Source organism: Ovis canadensis, chromosome 13, assembly GCF_042477335.2.
Source record: "Ovis canadensis isolate MfBH-ARS-UI-01 breed Bighorn chromosome 13, ARS-UI_OviCan_v2, whole genome shotgun sequence".
NCBI lineage: Eukaryota > Metazoa > Chordata > Mammalia > Artiodactyla > Bovidae > Ovis > Ovis canadensis.
In genome coordinates this window covers 33,440,083-33,456,482 of record NC_091257.1, presented here as the reverse complement: position 1 = coordinate 33,456,482, position 16,400 = coordinate 33,440,083, and the positions used below count along the sequence as shown (strand labels likewise).

The 16,400-nt window shown below is 38.6% G+C and overlaps 1 protein-coding gene across 26 annotated transcripts in view; it reads right to left on the bottom strand.

Moving 5' to 3' along the window:
- The window catches only part of PARD3 (par-3 family cell polarity regulator), a 572,731-nt gene that overhangs the window by 254,067 nt on the left and 302,264 nt on the right, over positions 1 to 16,400 (bottom strand). For all 26 annotated transcript variants that reach the window (XM_069546411.1, XM_069546421.1, XM_069546415.1 and 23 more), the window contains 2 exons: positions 4,985 to 5,076; positions 2,690 to 2,773 (listed from right to left, as the gene is read on the bottom strand). In XM_069546411.1, the coding sequence (XP_069402512.1) occupies positions 2,690 to 2,773; positions 4,985 to 5,076 (176 nt within the window). The remainder of the gene's footprint in view (positions 1 to 2,689; positions 2,774 to 4,984; positions 5,077 to 16,400) is intronic.

Sequence of the window (16,400 nt, the reverse complement as noted above, 5' to 3'; positions counted from 1 at the left end):
TCAGTAAGTGTTATTCAATTAATTACATTTCCAAAACTGAGAGGGGGCCAAGTATGACTGGAATTTTGCACAAAGAAACTTATTCTCAGAAATTTCAACTTATATCCCACAAATATGTATTCTTTTATTTCCACTGGATAACATATGCAATTTCTTCACGAGTTCCACTTAATTTCCTCCTTTACACTATTCTGCATTGCTTAATTTGCCCTCACAGTCACCATGGAGCTGATGTAGCTTCCTTCACAAAGTGTCATCTCAATTAAAATCATCTTCTACAACAAGCCAGCTTCAGTTACCTAATTCAGACAACCCCTCCCCATCAACTCACAATGTCGGCATTTATCACATAATTATAATAGTGTGAGTTCCTGGCTATCACTCCATCTTGACTGCACATCCCTGGAGAGAGACCATGTCCCATTCATCCTTGTTTCCCAACACCTAACACAGGAACCGTCACTCAGTAATGCTTGGGAAGGTTTCTGACAGACTGGGAAGAATGTACTTGTCAGCATTTCGGAGAACAAGGGAGATGGGTGTGTCTGGCTCCTGAAGATCGGCGGCTAGGATTCTGGAGGAGCCCTCCTGTTGCTCTCTGCATTTTCCGCCTCACTCCAGAGAACCAGGAATGTCAAGACAATGAGGAAGCTCAAAGACACATTACAGGTGCTAGGGGGAAAAAATTCTGCTCTGTTTTCAAAATTGCTGATGCCTAGAAAGGGTTTATAAAGAATCTCATTGTCTTAATCTCTTTGTCCCTTGTACAAGAATGCTGTACAGGATTTTCTTCATTACATTGCCAAATCAACAGGGATTAAAAATGACACCTAGTTCTGCAAAGGGATCCTTGTCTAGTTGAATGAGTTCTGTATATCAAAATGAAATGCCATGGTAACCAGTAAAAATACCTTCCACTGAATTAATCTGCAGTAGATTAATTTTTCTGTCTTACAGTTTTTTTGCTTTAGGCTTTTTACCTATTTTATCCCAATATCCTTTCACACAATGCCGTAGAATATGTGTAATAAATGACAGAAAATAGCATGTTTGAAATATTGGTTCAAAGCTGGTCTATACACAATTAAGTCTCAGTTGTGATGAGTTATATTCCACAAGCAGTTAAAGGCACACTAATATTGGGAAGCTATCATTCAGGCATTTTACCCTCTTAGCTTATTTTTCTACTCATGAAATAAATGGAAAAGGGATTTAACTTCTCAGATCATTTAAGATTATAATTTTTAAAGGAGATAAAGGCAAGGGCCATTTTGAAAACAACTGAGCTCATTTAAATAAAGTTATTTGATGAAAGTTCAATGTTTCTCTAGAGTTTTAAAAAAAGAAGAAGAAAAGAAGGGAAAAAAGTAAAAGTGGTCATAAGTCTGTGAATTTAACACCCCGCTCTCAATTCCAGGAGAATTTCACATCTTGTTAGATAACGCTCATTTTCAAGCCTCCTACTCCAGCAGAGTTCTAGGTAAATCAATGCATCAGCTTCCAGACCTTCCATAAAGCATGTGCATTACCAGAAACATGAAGTCTGGACACAGCACGGTCAGGAACATACACTAGGAAGGTGGTACAGCTGTTCAAACACTTATTTTAAAAAATGAAACAGATAATTCAGTCACATGCCTGTAATTGACATTCCAATGTCTCTTACAACATACTAGATCCTTATAATTCTTTGGCAAGAGTTGAAAGAATGTTCTATGTTCTCACTCGCTGGCCTAAGGCGACTTTCCAGCTCCCTGTTTTCTTTTCCCAGCATAAAGGAAGTTTAAAAATAAATAGATAAAGGGATAACAATAAAAGGAAGAAGTTCAAACTAAAAAGCCAAATAGATCATAAATATGTTTCAGCTGGTAATAACTAAATAGGTAAATAAGAGAGGATGAGATTAAACCGCAAAGGTTAATGCCTCTCCCCAAGCCCCAGGAGGAGGCAGTATTTCATGGATGATGAAAGGCTCATCAAACATTTGATTAGTTGATGTGATTAGCTGCAAAATCAGTTCTTAGTATTTGAATATGTATAAAACAAACAATAATTCTTTCATTGAAAACAAGCAGCAGGGTAAAAGAAACTCATTTAACATTTGACATTTTTAAGGATACATGTTCTATGAAGTAATGAAGTCATACTAACAGTGCAAAACTGTGCCATTTGGGTGGGCAGATTGAAGAGGAGACACAGATCACATGGGAGGAAATAAATCTATAGCTTCTCTAACTTAAAAATTTTGGAACACAATTACAAAAATCATTTAAAATTAAAGAACTAAACAGACATATAAACAAATTTTCAATGAATCATTTTCTATGTTATCCAGGTAACTTATACTGGATACATGTTTTCCAGGAAAATGCTTGAAGAACTTCCTTACCTTTGCACATTCAGCTGGAGTTCTGGCAATAAAGGCTATCATCAATTTGCAGCGTAGTAAAATGTTTGCATGGATGTGATGAACAATAAAATTATTAGAATAATTTAAATGCCCGATTTCTTCATCAGCCTAAGTGCTTTTGTGATTATGATGCATACGTGTGAAGGAAGGCACGGTGGCCCGCAAATGAAGAGGCTTCTATTAAGCATACGCTAACTCAACACTACTCTACATCTGAGCATAAATGAAGATAAAACACTGTACATTAGGATTCAATTAAAAACCTGCAAGATACGTTACCTGCCGCCTCGAGCACTGAAAGGCACTACATGGATTCCCAGAGGCCCTCCATCGTTGGGGACTTGTACGAGCTTTACCATATCACTGTGAGACAATGATGAATGAGGGAGCATGAACATGTACTGTCACAAACCAAAACCAAACCAAACCAAACACAAAACTGCAACGGCACAGACACACGGTGAACAACAAAAGAGACAAAACAAAAATTCCAAGGGGCACACACGCATATACATTCACATTCTGGAAGAGAAGCATGGTGATGAAAGCACATTCAACACTACATACCGGCACGCTAGTCTGATGGCATGGGAAGGGAGCAATCATCAGAAATAACTACATTAAAAATCACCCAGGACATTGCTCTTCTGTATACTCCAAGTCCACATTTTGTAATCAGATCTCTAGACTTGCACTGAAAGTTTCCCATTCTAATATCTAATCAAGGATTACGAAGACTAACGGGCTAAAGATGTTTCCATTGCACAGCACTTTATAATTTACAAAGCGCTTCTGAGCAGGTCATCTCATTGATCCTTCCAACAGTCCAGTAAGGGCACAGCTCTGCCCCTGCAGGTAGCTGTCCAGATAGGATGCCACCACCCTTACTCCTAACACCCTACCTGCTGTAAGCTCACTGCTCATGCCGGTGACATAACCCCAGTGGGCACCCATGAAAAATCGAACAATTGCCTTAAGAGTGTTTGTAATTGAACTCTAAAAGTCTTTACACTATTTATATGAAGTTACATGACTTCATTTGCAGATGCCTACTACATAACTACAGTACTTTAATATGAATATCATAAGCCCAAATTTACTGCAAATTGGTGTAACCTGGAGAATGTAAATTTTCTAAACCATTTCAATGAGATTTCACTTTCTTTGTTGGTATTTCTGTGGGTATGAGCACGGCACAGAAATCTAAACAGTACTGATCCAATGATCAATATTTGGAAATACTATTTCAACTAGATATTAGGTATCTAGTTTAAGGAAACCTGGACAAACATAAGTAACTACCAATGGACTTGATCAGGATCCCAGGACAGTTCTTATGCACCGGAAAATGCCAATACTTCAACTGTATGCCTTAAATAAAAACCTGAGGTAATCCTATGTACTATAAGTGCCCTGGTTATGTAATACAAAGACTCAAGAAAATTAAAGATTGGAATATCAAACAAATCAAAATTGAAAATATGTATATAGATTAAATCATATACACTACTTAGGACATTAGTTAATATCCTAATTAGCTAAATTAAAATTTTGTCATATTGCAAAATATTTACTAAAGTAATACTATTTACATGGATATTTAATTTTTTAATGTTTTCATAGAATGTCCTAAGATGCTATTTCAGATATCATTAATAGCATTTGAACATCTATTTAATGTCTGTTTGTCAACTAAGGATAGTATCGTATTTTTAATACATTTATTTATTTCATAGTCTTTCTCAAAAGAATTACAACGGTACAAATATTTCTTAAATGTAATTACTTAGAGAGCACTGGGTGCTGAATATCCAAGTATAATCTGATTTGGGAGTCTGTTTAATTTCACTGAGAAAATTCTTATAACCCTTTCTTGGAAAACCAAGAAAAGATAAAATTCAGAGTCTAATTATTAATATCACCATCCCCAACTTTTACCCAAAGTCAAAGAAAAAAATTAGAAATGGCTGCTCTAAGGTAACTCAAAGTCTTAAAAACATCTTCCATTCAAACCTGACGTTATTTAAGATAATTGCAAAGCTGTGACAATATATGAAAGTTTTTCTTTGACCTTGGATACTTAAAATCATGTTCAAGGTCCCTAACCTCTTATAAGGTCCCCATCAAATATCTTGATAGATTCTATTTCTTCAAGCCAATAAAACATATACTAAAATGACTAATGCTTACCTGATCCAGCTAGTTTTTCAAGTATGTCTACAGTATCTTTGTCAACGTGGCAAAGTTGAAAAACAAACAAAACACCGACATACAAAAGCAAACGGAAAGCAGTGACAATGCCGTGAGCATGACAAGTGTTTTCAATCAAACACTGCTTCAGACTCCCATTTAATAGTATTTGCCAAGGCATGGAACCCAGCAGGAACCTGCGAATTTCCATGCTATAGCTCTTATATTATACCATTAACTCAGTGGATGAAAGACGCTCTTTGGAAAACAAACCAGTGCAAAGCGTGTTTTAAATAAGCACAGACATTCCGCATGCCATACGCTTTCAGAATACTTGCTGCCATCAGTGAAGCTACAACTCAGCTGAAACTGTCAGTAACTTACTCCAGAGAGAAGTTGGGGATGTTCTCCACACCAGTGTCGGCATGGCCCACGGGTTCCACGCGACTGCTGTCCTCCTCTGCGACATCCTCATCCTAAACAGAGAGAAGCACACCCTGGGTCAGGTTTCTCCTTAGAAAGCGCATGAGAAGCAACTGGATAAAACTGGAGTCTAACAGGCATTATGATCATGTTAACTACATCTCTTGTCTAGTGAGGATGGCCTTTAGTGATAGCATGGGTTTGAACATGTGAAAAGTTGCATTTTAAAGCAGTAAGTCTCCCGAGTTAGTATATCCCAGGGGGTAAACAAGATGCCTCTGCAATAAGGAAAGAAAACATTAGGACTTATACCTATGTTAACTTCTTATTGTTTTTACTCCACCTTTTGATATATTTAATGCGTAAAAATCAGACCCAAGGTAGCGGAGGAGACAGACATGCACTCATCTTCTCATGTGAGAATACCAAAATTGTAACTAGCCACTGAACAACCACCAACAACCATTGTAACTAGCAACCAACAACCATACAGAAGAATGGTGGAACCCACCGAAAAGAGATGCCCCACAATCAAGGGCAAAGGAGAAGCTGCAACAAGATGGTAAGAGGGACCCAATCACATTTAAACTCAAACCTCATACCTGCCAGAGACGGTTGGAGGACACAAACAGAACCTGTGTGCACCAAGACCAAGGGAAGGAGCAGTGACTCCCACAGGAGACTGCAGCAGACCTGCCTTTGAGTGTTTGAGGGTCTCCTGCAGAGGCATGAGTCAGCAGTGGCCTGCCACAGAGACAGAGGCTCTAGCAACAGCAGTCCTGGGAGTCCCAGCGTATGGCATTAAGTCATCTTGAAGGAGGTGACCATTAGCTACACAATAGAGCCGCCAGGCGGGCGAGTCACAAACTGGAGAACAGCTATACCAAAGAAGTTCTCATACTACTGGGAAAGTTCTAAACCTCACAACTGACTTCTCTCACACCTGTACGTGACTACTGGAAAAACCGTACCTTTGACTATATGGACCTTTGTCAGCAAAGGGATGTCTCTGCTTAATACAGTCTAGGTTTGTCGTAGTTTTTTTCCCAAGGAGCAAGTGTCTTTTAATTTTATGGCTGAAGTCACTGTCCCCAGTGATTTTGGAGCCCAAGAAAATAAACTGTCACTGTTTCCATTTTTTCCTCATCTATATGTCATGAAGTGATGGGACCAGATCCCATGATCTCTGTTTTTTGAATGCTGAATTTTAAGCCGGCTTTTCCACTCTCCTCTTTCACCTTCACCAAGAGGCTCTTTAGTTCCTCTTCACTTTCTGCCATTCACGTTGTGTCATCTGCAAATCTGTTGCTGCTGCTGCTGCCGCCAAGTCGCTTCAGTTGTGTCCGACTCTGTGCGACCCCATAGATGGCAGCCCACCAGGCTCCCCCATCCCTGGGATTCTCCAGGCAAGAACACTGGAGTGGGTTGCCATTTCCTTCTCCAATGCATGAAAATGAAAAGTGAAAAGGAAGTCACTCAGTCATGTCCAACTCTTAGTGACCCCATGGACTGCAGCCTACTAGGCTCCTCCATCCATGGGATTTTCCAGGCAAGAGTACTGGAGTGGGGTGCCACTGCCTTCTCCGTCTGCAAATCTGAGGTTATTGATATTATATACTGGGTGTCCTTGATGGCTCAGCAGGTAAGGAATCTGCTTGCAATGCAGGAGACACAGATTCAGTCTCTGGGTCAGGAAGATCCTCTGGAGGAGGAAATGGCAATCCATTCCAGTATTCTTGCCTGAAAAATTCCATGGACAGAGAAGCCTGGCAAAGGGTTGCAAAGAGTTGGACATGACTGAGCAACTAAGCATTCATTCATGCATGCATACTACTGCTCTGAACGTATTACTACAACGTTATAATATGCGAATAGATGTACATTATACTGGGGACAGATATTTAACATGTTAATAATCCAAACAGTTGAGACCATTGTAAATCTTAAAGATTAGCAAAGTTTTCAGTTCAATTGTCAGTTCCCTAGTTCCTATTAACATAGGTTGTCAAAATGAACATGAAGTTAGTACAATCCTAGACTTAAACACTTCCTCCTGTGAAATGTCACATAAGGTTATCCTAAGCCTACTGACCGATCATTTAGAGGTAAAGGCAGTAAGATCTTAGCCATGAAGAACGACTTCTGTTTACTTCTGTTACAAAGGACCAGGTGCATGAAAAGGGACAAAGAGTAAGCTAACCAACTCCCAGCATTGCACTCTTCCTTTCAGAAAGGCAGAGTGTTAGTAAAAAAAAAAAAAAAATTATATTCCAACATGTTGTAGAAATTGAATAAATATGCCAGTGCTTCAAAAAGTACATGTGGAATAAATGTGACGGTTCATAAAAGTAAATGAAATGTCACCCAAGAATATACCTCTCTTTGTCATCTTGTCCACCATCTTTTCACTACGCAGTTCACTAACAGTGATGCTGGCTTTGCAGGATCATCTAAATAAGGATAAACATGTCTGATGACATCAACGGTTTTATTATCTAAATTAGAATACTTAGAAAAGACTCAGAATCTCCAAACACAGTGGCTCACGTGGGCTTTACTTTGGCTCCACAGTGTCTTACACCCAGAGGTAGTATGCAAGTATTTGCTAATGAAAACAAAATCACCCTCAGGAGTCTCCGGGGTAATATGCTTCCAAATACAACTCAATAAAATTTATTTAATTTACATCTTGGAGGTTTATGTGTATAATTTACATACCCATAATTTGTTAGGTTTATCTTTTTCTACTATATAAACTTGACAACAGTGAGCTTATATATGAACTTATTAAACCACCTAATGAGGGTCTACCATTACAGAAAAATTGTATATTTCTAACTCATAGTATAAATGTATAAGCCATTAACAGAGACATCAATCAACAAAATGATAAGCAATGGCTCTAAGTTCAAGACAGAGCATCAGATGATATTTCAAGTCACTAAGGCAATATGAAGGCAAGGTAGTTGCTAATGCCCAATTGCCTCTGAGTCCAGCAAAATAAGAAGCTGGATGTGCCGAGCTCTTCTATGAGTTTAGATAGACTCCATGCATCCTCAATGGTGGAGCACTGCGTGAGGCCAAGCTACTTGAAGAGTGATGATCCTGTGCTTTGAGGGGCTCTGCTATGTCCTTCTTAGTCATTCATCTCCTTTAAGCACCATTCAGTTCAGTTCAGTTCAGTCGCTCAGTCGCGTCCGACTCTTTGTGACCCCATGAATCACAGCACGCCAGGCCTCCCTGTCCATCATGAACTGCCGGAGTTCACTCAAACTCATGTCCATCGAGTCGGTGATGCCATCCAGCCACCTCATCCTCTGTTGTCCCCTTCTCCTCCTGCCCCCAATCCCTCCCAGCATCAGAGTCTTTTCCAATGAGTTAACTCTTCCAATGAGGTGGCCAAAGTATTGGAGTTTCAACTTTAGCACCATTACATAATACATTTCAAAGGTGAACCAGCATCTTGAACCTGCCTAAGAGTCACACTCACAATGTAAACAACAAACTCCCAAAATTAAGCTTTTCCACTGGGAGTTGGGATAGAAAGGAGAGAAACACAGTAGTATATAAATCAGATGGAAAACATACAAATAGTTTATGGGTTATGGACATTTAGATTCAGGATTCATTAATAATTTAAGCACTGCTGAAACATCACCACGATATACAACTGGCAGAAACACCTATGCGGCACTGGGAAATAGCCACATAAAGGAAATGCCCCAAACTAGAGTGATGAAACAGCAACTAATAATTGACACATTCACTGTTCCCACAGTGACCATTACCAGGGCCCCAAGAGCATGGAGAACATTATTTCATGTCGCTGCATATGGTGTTCAGTTATTTCGCAAAATTCACTACCCTGAGGCTGGGCTGCAGTTGCTGTGGGAACTACAGTTTCTGAATGTGTACACACCAACTCCTATACTGCTTTATTTTGTTGTTCTGTATTTTTAAGAGCTGCAACTGAGCACAGTCACTTTTAGCAGGAGTTCTACACTGAATTCCATTGTCACCATAGTAAATGAAGCTCGGTTATGAACTATGCCAAATCAAGATGGAAGGCCTAGAGTATTAGTTTAAACTACGCAGTGTGAAGAAAATTTTTCAGGTGAGTCAATGTACTTTTTGTCCTATCCCGTCTATTTTACAGCAGAGAATAGTGGTCAAGAGCTCAGTTTCAAAAATTAAACAGACCTGGATGTGAAAAGTGAGTGTGCCATCTGCCAACTTTACCTCCTTAAACAAGTTATATACCCTTTCTGTATTTCTATCCCTTCTTCTGTAAACTAGGAACAATAAAACCATCTAATTCTTCTTAGGATTACTGAGAGGAATAAGTAAGATAAACCCACGTCACAAATCATAACACAGTACCTGACACGTGGTAATGGACAATAAATGTCAGCTGTTATTGAAATGAGACACAGTGAATACGTGACATATAAAACATACCTCAGTAATTGTTTTAGGGTAATGTTACACAACTATAAGATATTTTAAGAGTATATATTCACCCTTTCATACTTTATGCCTTGCAGTAAAATTTAATATTAAACATATTACCCACTCAATTAAATACAGAATGTATCATATACATTTTAGAAAGTTGCATAAAACCCATAATTTCTTGCACTTTGCTGTATACAAAGTACTTTCATCATAAAAGGGTTTCAGAATGAGAAAACATATCAAAAATTATAAACAACTAAATGCTGTGTTGCTGTGGTTGTTCATTCACTAAGTCGTGTTCGACTCTTTGTCACCTCATGGACCATTAGCACGCCAGGCTCCTCTGCCCTCTACTGTCTCCTGGAGTGTGCTCAAATTTTTGTCCACTGAGTCAGTGATGCTCTCTAACCATCTCATCCTCTGCTGCCCCATTCTCCTGTTGCCTTCAATCTTTCCCAGCATCAGGGTCTTTCCTAATGACGTGGCTCGTCACATCAGGTGGCCAAAGTATTAGAGCTTCAGCTTCAACAACAGTCCTTCCAATGAATCTTCTACAATCCAATAAATGGCAGGAAAAAGAAAACACCACGGGTTGCTAGTCGAGGAAATTTTCAGAGAGGAGACAGATGTGAAGACCTGTGACGGGGCTGTGATTCCATCCTGCTTGAAAGCTCTAAGTTAGCCTGCCACATAGCTTCATGGGTATCACAGAGGACACCTTGGTTCAGAGACAAAGGACAGTTCATTACAGCAATGGCATCAGCCAGAGTATCTTCCATTTGTGTACTGATTCCTAAGCTAAAATTCTCAAAGGTGATATGAAGAGGGCCCGGGGACACTGGTCTACACAGGAGAAACTGAGCCCAGGGAACTGGAACCCTTTACACAAACAGTTTGCACGCCTGCTCACTGCTTCGGAGGGAGACACCATGTCTGTCTTCCAAGGCTGTTTGCTCTACACACATCGTTGAAAGAAGAGTGCAGCACAAAGGCCTTCATTCTCAAGATGTACAGAAATGCAAAAGAACCATGGAAAATTATCTCCCAATAACAGAATTTAATCTGAGCGTCGCCGAGTGGTAGCATCTGTAGGCCCCTGGGCGAGGGCATGGCAACCCACTCCAGTATTCTTGCCTAGAGAATTCTATGGACAGAGGAGCCTGGCGGGCTACAGTCCATGGGGTTGCAAAGACGCAACTGAAGCAATTGAGTACACACACACAGCGTTTGTATGATTGCTAGCAAACTAAAACTGGGAACGTGATTAACACACGCTCTATGATAAGAATGTCTTTTGAACAGTAAAACATTAAATTCTACTACATGAAATAGTTAAACCATCTGTATCAAGGGAAAAACATATTTTTCAACATAGAACAATATGGCCAACCAAACAAAAACAAAAATCAAGTATGAAAAAAAAATATCAAGTATAAAAGAAAAGTATAAAAAATCAAATATAAAAAAAAAAGCAAGTATTAAAAAAAAAAAATCAGACAAGCAAAGTCTTTACTTCCCCTGGTCCCTTTCCTATCAATTTATTTTTGGATGCCTTCCAGTAAAACCCAGAGAACTCAATGAGACAATGGACAGAACCCAAGGTAAGTCCAGAATATGGGGACAGTCCAGAGAAGATTAGAGCAGCAGGACACAGGGGTCTGGGAAGTCCGTCTCCATGAGAAAAATCATAATAATAATTACTCTGATATTTTTTAATATTTGGGAGATATTTTCAGAGACCTGATAGAGAATGACGGGGTGGGACACAGATTAAAGATATAGACAGAGAAAACAAACCAAATTGTCAAAATGCTAAAGCAATTAGCTCCAAGAATAGCGAAGGAAACTGTGTAGGAAAGGAAACATAATCAGAGAACCCACTCGGCTAAACCGTGAGCAGTTCTCACATCGCTATATAATGTGACACTGGGTATTGATTCCACTTGGAATTTTCATGTAACAAGACTTAGAGGAGGCGTATCGGGAAGGTAAAAGTGGCATTAAAGGGAAAACCCCATCTTCCATAATGACAAAGCAAAAGATGTCAATAGCTTGTAACCACAAAACAACATAAATATTTTATTCAGAAACATGGAAGTAAATACCAGAACCAACCAACATGTGCATAGATTGGGAGTTGCTGCCTCTAGGGAGAGGGGCTGGGGGAACACAGAGAGTGCTAGTTTTTTCATTAAATGCCTTTGAGTATGCTGTATTTAATTTTAATTTAAATCTGGCACCAGGTTTACTTCAAATAATAAAAGATAGGAAACCCAACGGGCCAGGAAGGCAGTATCGTGGTCGTGTCCCTGGCAGGTGCCTTCCTGGTAGATGCCCACGACCTTCTCCTGTGGGTCCCCCGGATGACAGTTCAGTTGCACAGGAAGACACTTATAGAGGCTGGATGCAGAGTGCTACCCTGGCTCAGGAGACTCCTGCCTCAGAGAAGCCAGTATGCCTCATGACATCACCAAAGGGACAGCTGCTTGTCAGATATTTACAGTTTTTCCAGTCCAGATACAATTTACCAATCAGAATAATTTAATTACCATACAAAGATTGTTCACGGAAACCTTTATCAGGTTTCCAGGAAAAGGGAACAAAACAAAACCAAAAACCTCACCAAAGTTTATACTCTTGGGCAGAGGGGGAAATAATTTTTGTTAACCCTTTATCTGTGATATAATACTGATCTAAGCAATGTTTTTAAGATGGAAGAGTCAAGTAGTAAAAGGAGAGAGAAAAAAATGAAATTAGGCTAAATCTGTAATTATCTTTTTAATTTTAAAAATTATCTAGTTGTATTTTTTCCTTCTTGGGCACTAAATATTTTCTCTATATTCACAGATTTTTGTTAATGACATCATTAACAAAAGTGGATACTATTGCAAAATAGGACAGAATTGGTAGTTAGAACACTTAAAATCTGAATCCTGCTTCCATCATTCATACAAGAGGATAAGCTTTGTAATCGGTTTGTTTACAAAACAAGGAAAATTGTCTGTTTTATGGAACACAATAAAAATTTACCCAGAAAGCAATCACCTGCATCTCTGCATTCATACTCTTGAGTTCTGAGGATATAAATATTTTGAATAGCTATTACTTTAAAGAAAAGCCTACAATTTCAAGAAATAATTTACATACTATCTAAATGTTTTTTAAAAACTTAAGTTATACTTGCTTACTTAAATTTCTGGCATACCAATCTGATTTTTATGTTTAGGAAGCAGAAAGGAAAAGAAAGTTCTGATGATATCTTGCTAAACAAATTTATAATATTCTTCCTCAAATGTTATTATTTTTCATGTAAAATAATGTAACCAGTTCAATTACACTGCTACACAAATGCTCAACTAAATGATCTTTTTCACCTTTTTGGAGTTTTGGAATTCCAAAATTTTCCAAACTTAATGAGAGATACATTAACTCTTAGTGAGCCATAGCTTCCAGAGAAAGTATTTACTTGAATGTTGACAGTATGAATTAAACCACTTTGGCAGATCACATTTGGTGGAAAATAAATTCTGAGGGGAATCTGTTTTCAAGTCCCCTGAGTATCACAAATTGGATTCCAGAAGGCTTTTGTGTTAAGGTTGCCACTATTTGATTAATTAGCCTAATCCCCAGGGAAAAATAATTTTCCATCATATGTGGAAAACAATTGAAAACATTTGAGTGGGCGGGGTGGGGGGCGGAGATTTCACTGCTGAAATGATAAACCTATAAGCAAATTTCTAAAGAAAGAAAATCAGGAAATGTGTAATATAATTTTATTTAAAGATCATTGTACTCTACTAGAGTAAAAGCACTTTAAAAAAAAAGAATTAGAAAAGACAGTACTAGATACTAAGCAAGACTTTTAAAAATAAAACTGTCTTCTTATATTATAGAGGGAAAATAATAGCTCTTATACCTCTAAAGGCAGTGCAGTTCATCTTAATATAAACTTGCTCCATAGAACTCCAGAGTTCAATGTCAAATAACTTTGGATTAAATGAAGAATAATTCAGTACCTGTGATGCTGAATATTATATGTGAGTTGCCCACCCTCAAAAGGATGCCTAACACTCTCATCTCAAGTTAATACTGATCAAATGGAATGGCAAACACAGTCCTGAACATAGTCCATGAAATTTCCATTTCCCACAGAAATGAAACATTTCCTGTCTTGAAACATACACAACATGACTCCACACAACCCAAGGCAAGAGAAGAGTCTTTTAGAAGAAGAACAGATGGTGCTGATTTATGAAGCTATCTAACCACAGAGAACAACAAATAGTATGTATCTTTGCACCTGTTACATGCACAGTGGAATCCTGAAATTAAGTTTCAAAATCTAAGCTTGCTTCTTATAGATTATTAGAGTTACTGGGGGTCTGAGGAATCCTATCAGGCATACTTAGTCTGATATCCAGTCATATGCAGGAATCTTCCTCCACAATTCCTGTGCTCCAAGACACACAAAAGAAACCTTACTAAGTATCACTGGGTTCAATAACTAACTCCAGCATCCCACTTGCCTGACTCCTAACATGTTTATCCCAAGACTTGACCACTATCACCACTTCAACAATATCGAAGTCATTTCTTTTGCAGGAAGTAGCTCTCACTGCTCAGATTCCCTACCACACACCAAAGGCTAAGTGTGCCCATTAGATGACATGATTTTAACCAGCGTAATCAATCTGGTTCAAGTGTGGCTTCCTTATCAGACTAATATCCATTGGATTCTTTCGAACATTTCCGAAAAAAATAATTTATGGATTGTAGAAACATACTGATTTTGTGATATGACCAATTTTGCTGTTCTCAGTTCAGTTCAGTTCAATCACTCAGTCGTGTCCGATTCTTTGTGACTCCATGAATTGCAGCACACCAGGCCTCCCTGTCCATCACCAACTCCCGGAGTTCACCCAAACTCTTGTCCATCGAGTTGGTGATGCCATCCAGCCATCTCATCCTCTGTCGTCCCCTTCTCCTCCTGCCCCCAATCCCTCCCAGCATCAGGGTGTTTTCCAATGAGTCAACTCTTCGCATGAGGTAGCCAAAGTATTGGAGTTTCAGCTTTAGCATCAGTCCTTCCAAAGAACACCCAGGACTGACCTCCTCTAGAATGGATGGATTGGTTGGATCTCCTTGCAGTCCAAAGGACTCTCAAGAGTCTTCTCCAACACCACAGTTCAAAGGCATCAATTCTTTGGTGCTCAGCTTTCTTCACAGTGCAACTCTCACATCCATACATGACCACTGGAAAAACCATAGCCTTGACTAGACGGACCTTTGTTAGCAACATAATGTCTCTCTCTGCTTTTCAATATGCTATCTAGGTTGGTCATAACTTTCCTTCCAAGAAGTAAGCATATTTTAATTTCATAGCTGCAATCACCATCTGCAGTGATTTTGGAGCCCCAAAAAAGAAAGTCTGACACTGTTTCCCCATCTATTTCCCATAAAGTGATGGGACCAGATGCCATGATCTTAGTTTTCTAAATGTTGAGCTTTAAGCCAACTTTATCACTCTCCACTTTCACTTTCATCAAGAGGCTCTTTAGTTCCTCTTCACTTTCTGCCATAAGGGTGGTGTCATCTGCATATCTGAGGTTATTGATATTTCTCCTGGCAATCTTGATTCCAGCCTGTGCTTCCTCCAGCCTGGCGTTTCTCATGATGTACTCTGCATATAAGTTGAATAAGCAGGGTGACAGTATACAGCCTTGACGTACTCCTTTTCCTATTTGCAACCAGTCTGTTGTTCCATGCTGTTCTAACTAACATTTAATCCTTACGGAGGTGACATTTTAAAATGCTTTATCTTCAGGGTGAAATAAGTGTAATACATGAGTAAATAAATATCTAGATTTATATTTATAAAACAATTTATAACTATTTTCTCTCAAAAAGTCAATTTCTCCTTGGCTTAAAAATGATTTCAAAATTAATCATCAATTTGTTAATGCAGAAACTTGTTGTTATTTGGTTGCTCAGTCGTGTTAGACTCTTTGTGACCCCATGGACTGTAGCACACCAGGCTTTCCTGCCCTTCAGTAACTCCTGGAGTTTGCTCAAACTCATGTCCATTGAGTTGATGATGCCATCCAACCATCCCTTCTCCTCCTGCCATCAATCTTTCCAGCATCAGGGCTTTCCCATTCATCATCAATCTTTCCATTCATTAAAAGACTCTTTAGTTTAAATAAACTTTTACTTAAATCAGTAAGAAAGAAAAAGTCTAAACAAATATTTCTTGCTACACATAAGGACAAATCACTTCTTCGAAAGGCAAGGCACTTATGAATTTTAAATTTTAATTCACAAAAAGTGATAATTGCTGGTCTATACTGAGGACTTCTGATATGCCAATTACTAAAGAACACACTTCTCTAGTCCTCAATACAACCTCAATTTAATCAACAATACAACCCTTAAATATATTTCAGTAAACAAAACAGATGGGATCTTTTTTGTGAATTAAGTTTCTGCTAGTCTTTTTTCAATTATAACTGAGCAATGTAACCATGTGATAAGTTCACAATTCTTTGAGCTCTATTATCCAACGTAACTTGGATAACAGAGCTGTGTTGCTGACATGCAAAGTATTCTTTAATAAAGTTTACTGAATGCTCTACTTGAAATTACAACTAGACATGTAATGGATCCACCCAGTACATTAATTCAAATTAAAGAAATACAACATTCTCCATGTCATGAGCTTGCTGGAATAGATTCATGGCTATCACTACATGCAAAGCACCCCACCTATTAAAGCAAAGATTTTAGGAAAGAGAGAACTAATTTTATGAAACATCTATAACACACAACAAACTGCCTATACAATCTTTCATTTAATCCTCACAACAAGGCAGGAATTCTTATTATGGAGAAATTAGGCCTACAAAAAATTGCAGATTTCTCTGCA